General features: G+C 40.6%; 1 protein-coding gene across 1 annotated transcript; it reads right to left on the bottom strand.

The window, feature by feature from the left end:
- Positions 1-1,357: 1,357 nt before the first annotated feature.
- Positions 1,358-13,711, bottom strand: LOC104095238 (probable pectinesterase 53). Its single transcript, XM_070187654.1, has 5 exons — positions 13,229-13,711; positions 12,606-12,795; positions 11,740-11,943; positions 1,800-2,035; positions 1,358-1,708 (listed from the first exon to the last, which is right to left on the bottom strand). Exons 1-5 carry the CDS (start codon positions 13,618-13,620, stop codon positions 1,558-1,560), a joined length of 1,173 nt encoding a protein of 390 aa, XP_070043755.1. The 5' UTR covers positions 13,621-13,711; the 3' UTR covers positions 1,358-1,557.
- Positions 13,712-13,961: the final 250 nt, after the last annotated feature.

Genomic DNA, 13,961 nt, shown 5'->3' with positions numbered 1-13,961 from the left:
ATGACGGTTCAACATTGTCAAATAAAATTTTAGTCCATTCTCGTGATGAGACAATGTTCAGTACCAAGGATAAAGCATTAAGGCTTTTTAATAATTTCTAAATTTGATACGGGGTATATCAAATAGTGTATCTACAGGATGACACGTTTAGGAATCACCTATTTAAGTGTGAAGTGTGAGCCGCTTCAAGGAGAACTTTGTAAGGCCAGTTCTCTACGCACTTATGAAACCAGGCGGTGTTCATGGCTGAAACGAACACAACAATGAGAACCAAAGACGGTTAAGGGTTGATTGTGTGACTTATGGTTGTCTAGGTATACACCAAAGATCGACGGTTCAAAGATATCAAATCTACCGATTGACCGAGTATATCCGACATAAGTTTACTACGGAAAGTTCAAAGGGAAACCTACTTATCCAGATGCAATTAATCCTTGCTTGTAAATCACACAGTTTTTCATGCATACTTCCGTGATATAGCCATTCCCCATTCATGTGGGGGATTGTTGAGGTTTTATTTTAAGATGTAATATTCTTAAAATGAGGGTGAATGGGAAATGGAGGGAAAATGAAATTTTGAGTAAAATTTTAAGTTTCCCCCTCTTAACAATGAGACATTGTCCCATATTGGAAGTGGAAGACATTTTTGGTGGGTATATATATAATTGCTCTTCTTGTAGCTCTTAAAGAGTTAAGAAGAAAGCAAGCCTCGCGCCGTCGTCGTCGCTCGCTCGGCTCGGCTTCGGCTACGGCTACGGCTTCGGCTTCGGCTTCGGCTTCGGCTTCGGCTTCGGCTTCGGATTCGGATTTGGATTTGGATTTGGATTTGGTCAAATGATCGATTGATTGATTAATTTTTTGGACCAAATTTATTTGTTAATAGTAAATATTAACGTAAGATTATCCGTATTTATAAACGGATATTTTCCAATCCGTGTATTGATAATTTGGCAGCCGGATAATGGTCTTCCCACCATGAAGTGCTTGCTCCACAAACATGTAATGCTTGCTCCACCATGAAGGGTGGACGTTTGGTCTTGCACTCCTTCTTGGCTGCTATATATATGAGCAGCAAATGTTGAAGAAAGATACTAAACTCAACATACAATTCGCTCAACAAATTGGCTATACATTGCATTCCTTCCTCTCAGAACTTCCATACGTTTTTCTGAGTATATACTCCTTCGTTCTGCATTGTTTTTAACTTCAAACAAAGCAACTGTAAGTGTGATTTGCTACCGAACTTTGTGTTCGCCGAAACACTGGGGTTTGAAGTACCGCTACACCAGTGTGTTATTCGTTCTATCCTGGGAGAAAATAATCCATTACCTTGGGTACTAGGAGGGGATTAAATTCCTTAAGGAAACACTGTGAATTCAGTGGGCTCGAATTTATTATTATTGTTTCATTACGTTAACTTATATTTTGCAGAATTAATATTTACAAATACAGCAATATTGACCGGGAATAACAGAAAGTTCATACGTGATGCACATAATAGAGGTACTACTTAAAATTTGTGGTGGATACATATAGGATAAGTTAAATTTACTAGTACTAGGGATGTATGAGCCAAGAATTGCCATCAATATAATAGGTGCCAATAAAAGGCGTGGCCTCTTCATCGGTGAGTATTCGCGCCCACGGCACTCTTCCTGTCATGTTGGCTCCAGGTCCACTGCACCTGTACTCCCCGTAGTAAACTCTCCTACATCCATTTTTCACATTGTTTTTTATACTTTGGCAAACAAATTTGATATTTAAAAGACCAACAAAACCAGAAAATAAAAAAGACTTACGAGTCTCGACTTGTTTTGCCCCAATCGCTCCATCCTAGGGGAAGAACAATCTTGTCCATGTAAGTGTAAGAAAATATTACTCTGGAATAATCACCCCAGGCTCTTCCCAAATAAACCGAACCTGTCCCTGTTATGGTGCTGTTCTTGAACGAGAATCCACTTAATATTGACGAATTTGTTCGCTTTTGGGCTGTCAGGGACGCTACTTTCTTTGCCACCGAGTTCAAGTGACAGTTCTATTCATATCATTAAAAAGACAAAGAAAAAAGAAATTAATAGTAGTATTAAGTTTGTACTCACCGTTACAAAAAGATGGGGAGCATAGTAGTACTTTACATGTGTTAGACTTGAAATTCTAGATCAGTCTTTGCTAATAATTAGTACTCCATCCGTTTCAATTTAAATGAGTTAGTTTGACTCGATAAGAAATTTAAGAAAAAAGTGAAGACTTTTGAAATTTGTGGTCTTAAAAACTTAAGGGGTAAAAGCTTTGTGGGGCCATGACATTTGTATGATTGTAAAAATTCTTATTAAGGGTAAAATGACTAAAATGAAGAGTTTAAAGTTGAATTATTTCCAATTGTAGAAATATGTCAATCTTTATGGAACGGACTAATAAATAAAGTGTGTCATCTAAATTGAAACAGAGGTAGTACTAACTTATGATTTAATGAGTAATTCTTACACCCCCGTTCCTCTCCACATCCCATAAAAAAAGAGAGTATAATTCGAATCACACCCATATCATGTTATGTTTTGAGCCTAACAACTTGTTTGGATGGTTGTTACCTATTGTATCGTATTGTTGCGTTAAATATGTTGAGAGTAACAAAACTTAAAGCAAGAGTTGTACTTTGTATTATTTATGAGTTGGTTAGTCTGTTAAGTAAGTAGTTAGTGGATAGGTTAATTAGTTGGTGACAACTAAGCATAGATAGTGTATATATTAGTTACGTGTACTTCATTTTCTTTTTTGAGCTTCAATGAAACAGTTGCACAACAGAGTCTTCTTCTTCTCTTCTCGCTCTATCTCTGCATGTCATCTTTTTCGTCTCTCTCTCTCTCTCTCTCTCTCTCTCTCTCTCTCTCTCTCTCTCTCTTAATTCTTCATGGTATCATAACAAAGAGCTATGGATTGTAGCTCATTATCGATTCGATCTAACGTCTGCTTCGCATTCTCTTCATCGAAGCCCTAATCTGCTTAACAATGGCGGTAGATGATTTGGAGCTAGGAAATACAGCTACTACAACTCATAATTCTCAAATCTCATCTGATGATAAATTTGAAGAAGGAGTTACAGTCACTGCTACTTATCCTCTGTATCTCGCTCATGCAGATACCATTGGGATTTCTCTCATCTATTTTCAACTCACCGGTACAGACAATTTCTCGATGTGGTATCGATATATGAGAATTGCTTTGCTCGATCAGAATAAGCTCGGAATTGTGGATGGTAGATGGAAAAAGGAATGATTTCGTGAAAAATATTGGTACCAGTGGGAAAAGTGCAATGCAATTGTGCTTTCATGGTTAATGAATGTAGTTGCTCCAATCCTAATCAGTGGAATCACTTATGCTACCAATGCACATGCAGTATAGATGGATCTACAAGAGCGATTTATAAGGTAAATGACACTTGATGCTACAACTTGCACAAAGTAATTGCTACTCTCAGTCAAGGTACCTCCTTTGTCTCTGTTTACTATTCCAAGCTTAAAGATCTTTGGGATGAAGCTGAGGTACTAGTGCTTAGTCATGGTTGTGACTGTGTTAAGTCTAGGGATTTCATTGTGCAATTGCACAAACAGAAACTTTAACAATTTCTCATGGGCTTGAATGATTTCTATTCACAAGCACGCAACCAAATACTTATGATGAAGCCAATACCCTCTGTAAATCAAGCTTATGCTATGCTAGTTAGTGATGAAAGTCAGAGAGTTATAGCAGACACATATGGTATTCTAGGTCTTCTACCTAATGTACATGTTGGTCACTATGAATCTACAACACTTTATAGTTCTAAACCAACTGGAAGTCAGAAATTCAGGAAACATTATAACATACAGTGTGAGTTTTGTAAGTTTAAGGGACATAGCAAAGAGAACTGCTATAAGATCATTGGCTATCCACCTGACTATAAGTATAAGAAGAAAGGGGGAGCACCCACCACTGCCAGTAATGCTTACAATGTATTTTTTGAGACTAACAATGTTGTAAAGAATTCCACACCTCAAATGTGTGTAACTACATGGTGCATTCTAGGAGCATTTCACATGCACACTACAGAGGGCAATACTGCAGGTAATGCCGCAACTTCATCTGCATCAATGAATCAGGAACTTCCATAGGCTCTATTAACTTTTACTAGGGATCAGTATGATCAAATACTTCAGTTTCTCAATAAGGCATCCTGCTCCTCATCTACTCCCATTGCTGCATGTATAAGTACTGCATTCTTAGCTACTGATAATGTTCAAGAGTGGATTATTGACACAGGTGCAACTGATCATATGGTCTCTGACCTTAGCATGTTAACCTTATTTAATACAGTTGATCCTCCTTACTCTAAGAAGGTATTCTTACGTGTCACGGGCCCAAATCCTTATATTGGGTAGTGGCACCTGCTCGCCTGTGCGGCGCCCGTAGTTCCCGTCGCTGCAGGCCAACCTTCTTCCTTTCCCAGGATTCCCAAGCACGATCCTGTGCCTGTTGGTGGGACTCGCTCGTAGGCTCGCCCCAACTTGTGCCGCCCGTAAGATGTCTAGGCCCTTGGCCCTAGACATGTCGTGACGCTTCATCTTAGGATCACAATCCATGCGCGCCCTGGGGGATTGGCTTAGGACATGCCTTGTCCTTAGCCCAAGACTGAGCATCGCTTCCGCGTGCACAGCCCAATCCTCAAGCTTGACACTCGCCTAGTGCATCCACGACTAGATCGTGCCTTGCCCGAGTAAGGAAACCTTTAGCCCTTGTCCATTGTCATGCGCGTCTTTTGTGCCATGCCCATACATAGCCCACTTGCAGCACGCTTCCATTCCGAAGTAGTGCAGTGTCTCCCACACCTGCACCTTTAGGCCAACGGACACTTGCTTGCATGGTTAAACCCAAGCCATGCTCACAAGTCGACACATGATGCCCCTATGACAGGTGCATCAATTATCCAATCGGCACAGAGGTCTCGTTCCAACATTCGGCAGCCCGTGGGGCTGGCCGTTCCACACATCGAGCCTCCAACGCCACTTTGATGCCCAACGCAGGCCCGAAGGCGTTGCGCCGTCCACACGAGTTCCCAAACTCGTGTGGATACCTTTGACACTCCTTTGAGACATCTAGGCAGGCCTTTGAGGTTACCCCCAAGGTAGCTCGTTCTATACGGCTTGGTGGCAGCACGTATGGGGGAGGCAGGTCGGAGCTTTCATCACCTATACCCCCTTATATATGCTTAAAATTAAAAAGCCCAAGTTGCCCGAGTAGACTGCTCTACGTCAGACCATCAGAAGGACCTTTTCTCACCAGTTCTTGGCCGAAATCATAACTCTAAAATGCGAGTTGTGACATCCTCCCACACTCATAATGTCATCGTCCCCGATGACACATCATGGCTTAAGACATCCCGGAGTCTGCCCCCTCAGGTATGCCCATTCAAGCTCCTTTTGTCCTGTGGGTTGGACTTCCTCGAAGTCCTTTCTCAAAAGGAGTCGTGCCCCATGCACTTCTCCCCCAAGTATCTTCCAAGCGTGCCTCTGCACTTCACCTCCATTCGGTGTTCACTTGGAAAGTGCCTCCGCACTTGCACACTCTGGTGTCTAGCTTTGTGATTGACCCATACTAGTCAATCACACCATGACCCTCACGGCCTTCATGTCCGTCTGAAGCTTTCCTTCACAGGTTAGCACATCAATGTGCTCTTTTGACGTCGCTCCCGTAGCCTTTCGCTCCCGTAGCCTTAAGATGCCCTCTTTGGCATGGCTCCCGTAGCCTTTCGCTCTCGTAGCATTAAGATGCCCTCTTGGCATAGCTCTCGTAGCATTCCGCTCCCATAGCTTTCCTTGCCTTCACTATCTTGAAGATGTGTTCGTTTCCAGACCCACGACTTCGCCCATATACCTCTTGCATAGGCGGGATCCTCCCACACTTAATGTGGAGGATACAACTTAGCTCTGTTGTCCCACTTGGCATTCGGCCAGCACTTGGGACGACCTTTGTTGAGTACTACATTCCCAAAGTCATAGCATCGCCGCATTTCCGAACAAAGCTCTTTGTTTTCCAGTTGTCACTTCCTCAGCAAATAGCCAATGCTCCCGGTAGTACTTTAATACTCGCCCTATAGACAGGTGCCCTCTTGGCCCTGCTAGTACGGCTTCCTGGTTCGGTGTGCCTCGCACCTGGACACTCACGGTCTCCGATCATTCGACGTACCTCTTTCCAGAATAACACCTTCTAACTTGGAAATCCGCCCAGTTCCAAAGCTTCGCTATACCCTCAAATCCATTTCCTCACCTTAGCAATGCCCTCAGGTAACCCAAAGGTCTTCTCCCGAAGGAAAGACACTCAACTTGATGCGTTACACGCATCCTTGGCAAGATCTGCGCTATGATCATGCCCAAGTTTATAGTCCATGGCTCCCACTCTTTGCAATATGGTTGCACGACCTGGCAAACATGGCTTTCTCTTGGCCATCCGACTCATCGGCATATCACCTCATTCAGTAGCACCTTAGACTCACGAAAGACAATGGAATCACCCATTTCTTTTTTCGACCATCAGTATCGGGTTCTCGATCTATGGTGGCATCTGAACATCAATCTCTGCTTTGACGTGATCTCTGCACTGACATCCAAAATGCGCTCGCCATATCCACCCTTTGCCTTGACATTGTGCCATGACATAATATGGCCTTAATCAGCTCTGATACCAAGTGTCACAGGCCCAAATCCTTACATTGGGTAGCGGCACCTGCTCTCCTGTGTGGCACCCGTACTTCCCCTCGCTGCAGGCTAGCCTTCTTCCTTTCCCAGGATTCCCAAGCACGATCCTGTGCCTGTTGGTGGGACTCGCCCGTAGGCTCACCCCAACTTGTGTCGCCCGTAAGATGTCTAGGCCCTTGGCCCTAGACATGTCGTGGCGCTTCATCTTAGGATCACAATCCATGTGCGCCCTGGGGGATTGGCTTAGGACATGCCTTGTCCTTAGCCCAAGACTAAGCATCGCTTTCGCGTGCACAGCCCAATCCTCAAGCTTGACACTCGCCTAGTGCATCCGCAACTAGCTCGTGCCTTGCCCGAGTAAGGTAACCTTTAGCCCTTGGCCATTGTCATGCGCGTCTTTTGTGCCATGCCCATACATAGCCCTCTTGCAGCACGCTTCCATTTCAAAGTAGTGCAGTGTCGCCCACACCTGCACCTTTAGGCCAACGGACCCTTGCTTGCATGGTTAAACCCAAGCCATGCTCACAAGTCGACATATGATGCCCCTATGACAGGTGCATCAAGTATCCAATCGGCACGGAGGTCTCGTTCCAACATTCGGCAGCCCGCGGGGCTGGCCGTTCCATACATCGAGCCTCCAGCGCCACTTTGATGCCCAACGCAGGCCCGAAGGCGTTGCGCCGTCCACACTCCTTTGAGGCATCTAGGCAGGCACTTGAGGTTGCCTCCAAGGTAGCTCGTTCTATACGGCTTGATGTCAGCACGTATGGGGGAGGCAGGTCGGAGCTTTCATCACCTATACCCCCCCTTATATATGCTTAAAATTAAAAAGCCCAAGTTGCCCGAGTAGACTGTTCTACGTCAGACCATCAGAAGGACCTTTTCTCACTAGTTCTTGGCCGAAATCACAACTCTAAAATGCGAGTTGTGGCAATCCTGCTCCTTATCTACTCCCATTGCTGTATGTATAAGTACTGCATTCTTAGCTACTGATAATGTTCAAGAGTGGATTATTGACACAGGTGCAACTGATCATATGGTCTCTGACCTTAGCATGTTAACCTTATTTAATACAGTTGATCCTCCTTACTCTAAGAAGGTATTCTTACCTAATAATGATGTTTCATATGTTAAGCATGTTGGTACTAGTGCTATTTTAGAAAAGAGTGTTATAAAAAATGTGCTTCATATACCATAATTCAAGTTTAACTTGATATTTGTATCAAAGGTAACCAAATAGCTACATTGTTTGGTTGCCCTTTATCCCGATTTTTGCATATTTCAGGATCTCTTCAATGGGAGGGTGAAGGCGATTGGTCGAGAAGATAAAGGTCTCTACATATTACCCTCTTGGAGCTCATCAACTGCCAATAAGCATACTGCAGAAACATCACTAGTAGCCACACAGAATGAGGATATGTTCACTAAGAGAACACCTACAAATATGGATCTCAAACTATGGTACAAAAGACTTGATCATGTGACTTCCTTAGTTCTAAACAAACTATTTTCAATAAAGCAGGAGAGCTCTATTTCTATTGTAAAAGATTGTTCTGTTTGTCCACGTACTCGACTGACTAGATTACCTTTTCCTAGTAGTACAAATAAAAGTGCAGCTTCCTTTGACTTGCTACATTTGGATGTATGGGGACCCTATAACAGTGCAACTATTAATGGCAATAGATACTTCTTAATTGTAGTGTATGACTACTCTAGAATGACTTGGATTTTTCTTTTAAAACTCAAGTCAGATGTGTGTGTTGTCATAAATGATTTCCTGATGTATGTGAAAACTCAGTTTGACAAATAAGTTAAGTGTGTTAGGACTGATAATGGATCTGAATTTGTTAATTCTGCCTGTGATGCTTTGTTCAAAAACTTTGGCATTATCTATGAAAGAACATGTGTTTATACTCCTTAGCAAAATGGAGTTGCTGAGAGAAAATATAGGCATATTCTAGAAGTGTGCAGAGCTCTAAGGTTTCAAGGTTGCATTCCTTAAAAGTTTTGGGGGCACTGTGTGTTGGCAGCTGTTTATCTCATAAACAAGATGCCCTCTTCACAGCTAGGTCACAGGTCTCTTTATGAGTTATTATATAGGAAGAAGCCTTTGCTTGGGCACCTCAGGGTCCTAGGTTGTCTGTGTTAGGCCAGGATTGTCAATGAGACTGATAAGCTCCAACCAAAAGCTATCATTGCTGTCCACACGGGCTACTCTTCTTCTCAGAAGGGATACATTCTTCTTAACTTGTCAACTAACTCCTTTTTTGTTAACATATGTAACATTCAGGGAGGATATTTTTCCATTCTAGCAGTTCTCCTCTCACAAATAGTCCGTTTTCCTGCCCTTAGGAGATCAGCCAGAGACAAGCATCCACTATTATGGACGAAGGACTTTGTTTCTCTTCATGCTAATCAACACACTCCCTATGGCCTAACAACCTATATGTCCTATGATCACATGTCTCCTCATTATCAGGCTTTCATTGCCTTTGCCTCTTCTGAGGTTTAGCCTGTCTCTTATGCTGAAACAGTCAAGGACCCCAGATGAGTGGCTGCTATGATGTCTAAGATTGCTTCTTTAGAGGATAATCATAAATGGGATATTGTGACCTTACCGACTGGCAAGAAACCCATTGGATGCAAATGGGTGTACAAAATAAAGTACAAGGCATATGGTGAAATTGACAAGTTCAAAGTCAGGCTAGTTGCCAAAGGCTATAGCCAGAGAGAAGGCATTGACTATTAGGAGACTTTCTCTCCTGTTGTCAAGATGGTTACAGTCAAAATAATTCTTTCTATTGATGCTGTACAACACTGGCACATTCATCAAATGGATGTGTCAAATGCTTTTCTCCAAGGTGATCTTCATGATGAGATCTACATAGACCTGTCTTAGGGCTTTGCGAGTTAGGGGGAGCAACAGGTATGCAGACTCATCAAATCCTTATATGGTCTCAAGCATGCTCCTAGACAATAGAATGCAAAGCTTTCAGAGGTTGTGTTATAGTTTGGTTTCACGCAGAGTCAACACGACCATTCTCTGTTCATAAAAGGATCAGGAGGTGACCTTGTTGTACTCATCTTAGTTTATGTTGAATATATGCTAATTACCGACATCAATCTAGCATTGATTAGAGAAGCCAATTCTTCTTTGTAGCAGGCCTTCAAAATGAAGGACCTAGGAGAGTTAAGATACTTCTTAGGGATTGAATTTGCTAGGTACAAGTAAGGAATCTTAATGCACCAGAGAAAATATACTATAGAACTTATCTCTGAGCTAGGACTGGGAGTAGCAAAGCCAACAGATATACCACTTGAAACATATGCAAGGCTCATTACAAAAGAGTTTGATGATCACCTGGCTAGTCCAAGCCAGGGAGAGGATGGGTTACTGTCTGATGCAAGCTCTTATCAGAGGCTTATACGCAAGCTACTCTACTTAACCATAACAAGACCAAACATTGCATTCAATATGCAAACCTTAAGTCAATTCATGCATCAACCAAAGAAATCACATTTTGAAGCTGCTGTAAGAGTGGTCAAGTATGTAAAAAACCAGCCTAGACAAGGAGTACTTCTGTCAAGTAAAGCTGACAAGAGGATCACAACCTACTGTGATGCTGATTAGGCAGCTTGTCCACATTCTCGCAAATCTGTAACATGTTTTCTTGTCAAGTTTGGTGATTCACTAATATCTTGGAAGTCTAAGAAATAAAGCACCATATCTAGAAGCTCAGCTGAGTAAGAATATAGGAGCCTAGCCTCTACGACTGCAGAGTTAACATGGATTTTGGGGCTATTCAAAGAAGTTGGAATAGAGGTGCAACTTCCAGTTGAGGTTCACATTGGCAGCAAAGCAGCAATGCAAATAGCAGCCAATCCAGTGTTCCATGAGAGAGCCACGCATATAAAAATTGACTGCCACTTTGTAAGAGAAAAAAATACAAAAGGGGCTGATAAGAACTGAGTACATTTCCACGAAAGAGCAACCAACAGATTTGCTAACCAAAGGGCTCAGCAGAGTTCAACACGGATATCTTTGTTCCAAGCTAGGGATGCTTAATATGTTTGCACCACCTATTTTGAGGGGGAGTGTTGAGAGTAACAAAACTTAAAGCAAGAGCTGTACTTTGTATTATTTATGAGTTGGTTAGTTTGTTAAGTAAGTAGTTAGTGGAGAGGTTAATTAGTTGGTGACGGCTAAGCATAGATAGTATATATATTAGTCACGTGTACTTCTTTTTCTTTTTTGAGCTTCAATAAAACAGTTCCACAATAGAGTCTTCTTCTTCTCTTCTCGCTCTATCTCTGCATGTCATCTTCTTCTTCGTCTCTCTCTCTCTCTCTCTCTCTCTCTCTCTCTCTCTCTCTCTCTTAATTCTTCAAAATATAATATTTGTTTTGATTGCTGTTTAAATTTTATTGTATCGTATCGTTAAATCCGTTATTATGGAACAATGAAAAGTGCCACTTTATGGAACGACGTATTGGTGTGGTCACATCGTTACCTTATTTTTTTGTCTCGTCTTGACCTTTATTCTTAAATAATCATATTTTATCATTTACCCTACCTTTTTATATAATAATTCTACCTCGTATCTTACTTTTTATTTGTAATATTGCAAGTTTATTCTTCATATTGTCGGTGCGTGACATCATGAAACGATGACAAATAATACAATCTATCCAAACATTATATATATCAAAACGATATAGTACAATACAATACGGTACTATACGATACATTATGAAATGATATACAACAACCATCCATATAAGCTGTAAATAATTGAGCACATTCGTTACAAGGATAAATAACTTATGGTAATTTTATAAGGTCTGGTGTAAACATCGGATGGGGGTAAATTTTTATCGTTGTTTTATTTACTCAACTTCTTTGGAATGGCCTGATTACTAGCAAGAAAATGTAAATTTGCATCTCATTTTTCGTCAATAGAGAAGGACGGTGGGGTAATAAGTTATGAAAAATGAGAAAAGATGAACTGACCTCATAGAGGGATCTGCCATAGCCGAAGATGAAATCAACAGAGCCTTGGATGAAGCAATTATTGAAATAGTGAAGTCCCTTGTGATCGTAAAGGGTGTCTTGACTTCCGTAGAAACTGCAGTCGTAAAATGCTGCCTTGTTCCCCGATATTCTCAGTGCCACTGCTTGTTCTCCCACCGACCCTACCACATGTGCTGCTGTATTCTACAAAACCCTACGTACCTTAATTTTCTTTATCAAATGCAGTACATATATTGCCAATCTCCTATAGTGACTTTATAATTATGTCAACGTTTCCAATAATAAGATACATTTAACTTTTATTGCGCTCCAATTACAAATGCTCAAAATACAGAGGACAACTTTGTCAATGCACGACCTGCAAACTGCATTTTCCCCTTGTCTTTGATTGAGATACTAATATATTTAAATATAAACAATATTTATATGCTAACGCTGTTTCAATTTCTGTTTTATCCTTTGGAGTGTTTTGTATGGCAGTAGAATTTCCCCTTCGCCTAAGAACTTGTAAAAAATATGTCGGAGATCCGAATAAAAGTCTCACATTTGTATTTGAAAAGATTAAAAAACTACCTAAAAGACATAGGAATAATTTTAATGATGTGAGGCCTCTTAGAAAAGATCATGCGAGCTTGACAAAAAACGAACAGTATTACATGATGTTATGAATATCTTTGGACTGATTGAACCCAACAAAATCCATGTGACAAATGGACCTTATAACAGTATCATGAACCTATTGTATGCACAGGGAATTATATCTTAATTCATAATTTCATATGCGTATTGGTCTAGTCAACAGCTTTAAAAAAACAGTACCCATAGACAAGAATATAGAGATTTACCTCAAAAATGACGTTAGTGGCCACAAAATAATCAGCATCCACAGAAACAGTAGCGCTTTGGAATGTCTTCAATGGCCTGCCGTCGGTTCCAGCAGCCGCAGCTGTGTCATTGCCTGTGATCCTCGGCGGATCGCTACTATCCCCCCGAAATGTCACAAATGGCAAACTTCTTGGAATGTTAATCTTTTCCCTATAATTATTCACTTACCGTCGTCATAATATAGTTTTAAATTTGATATTTGCTGAGTGGTTAAAGATATTAGTTACTACTATGGTATAGGTTAATAGGTCATAGCAAGTTATTTTATTTTTACGATGGATTTATGTTATATACACTACTAGTATAAAAGAGTTTTACACCATCAATATCGTTTTAATTACCACCAGTAACAAACGAGTTACACTTTTTTCTTATGTTACCACTTCATGCTTATTATCAAAAGTTATTTTCAATATTTAATTTTTAAGTAACGTAATAGTTAAAAACAATTTACAGTTACATATTACTAATCCATATTTTAGTGTATGTATCTAAATGCAGTTCAATTATTAATTATCTGATTGTATATATATCTTTTACACCGTCAGTGACAGTGATAGAGTAGGAATTAGCAAATACATACCAATAAACTCCATGTTTGATGTCCAATATGACCCGACGCTTGTTATAAACAGGAATGCTAGCAAGAGCTTCTTTAATAGTCTTAAAGTTGCCACTTCCGTCTTGACTCACACTGATTATCATTTTGTTCATCTCCGCATTTCTAAGCTTTGGATCCAGGCTACTAGCTGGAACTTGTTGTTTTCTGTTTCTGACTGATTCTTGCATCCATTTCAAACTTGCTGCTCTCTTTCTGTTGTAGTGCTTCACATTCAAAGATATCCATTCCTCTAACTTCCCAACATTGTCTTTTTCTTGATTTTCAAGTGGGCTACTGCTTTGTAAAGACAAGCTTCTCGAATATGGCAATTGCACGACAAGGAGAAGCAACAGAATAAGTGCAGCTGATGCCATATTGGATAGCAGCCAGTGAGCTTAACTTTAGTTGGAACTGCTAGTGTGCAACAATATATAAAAAATTCTATCCAAAATACTAGAAAAACTAAGCACTATCTTTATGTTTGCATGATCACATGCATATAAATATTGACACAAGGAAAATACTGTGGTTAGGTGTGGCCTAATCTTGAGCTGCATTTACGAAACTGACCTTCAGGATACTACATTGTAAATAATTTGAACTATATATATATATATATATATATATATATATATATATATATATATTGATAGTGTAAAAAAAAACTACACTATGCGATTAAATTGGTTATTACAGGTTCTCACTTTATTAACCA

The sequence above is a fragment of the Nicotiana tomentosiformis genome, chromosome 1, assembly GCF_000390325.3.
Source record: "Nicotiana tomentosiformis chromosome 1, ASM39032v3, whole genome shotgun sequence".
NCBI lineage: Eukaryota > Viridiplantae > Streptophyta > Magnoliopsida > Solanales > Solanaceae > Nicotiana > Nicotiana tomentosiformis.
The sequence above is the reverse complement of the archived record's forward strand: the minus strand, read 5'-3'. Positions and strand labels throughout refer to the sequence as shown.

What these genes read in the sequence shown, in the direction of transcription:
- LOC104095238 (XM_070187654.1), bottom strand. Translation starts at nt 13,620, where the DNA reads ATGGCATCAGCTGCACTTATTCTGTTGCTTCTCCTTGTCGTGCAATTG. An exon ending in CCACTAACGTCATTTTTGAG is followed by an intron (nt 11,944 to 12,605) that starts GTAAATCTCTAT and finishes AGGGTTTTGTAG; the next exon opens with AATACAGCAGCACATGTGGT. An exon ending in ATGGCAGATCCCTCTATGAG is followed by an intron (nt 2,036 to 11,739) that starts GTCAGTTCATCT and finishes TGATATGAATAG; the next exon opens with AACTGTCACTTGAACTCGGT.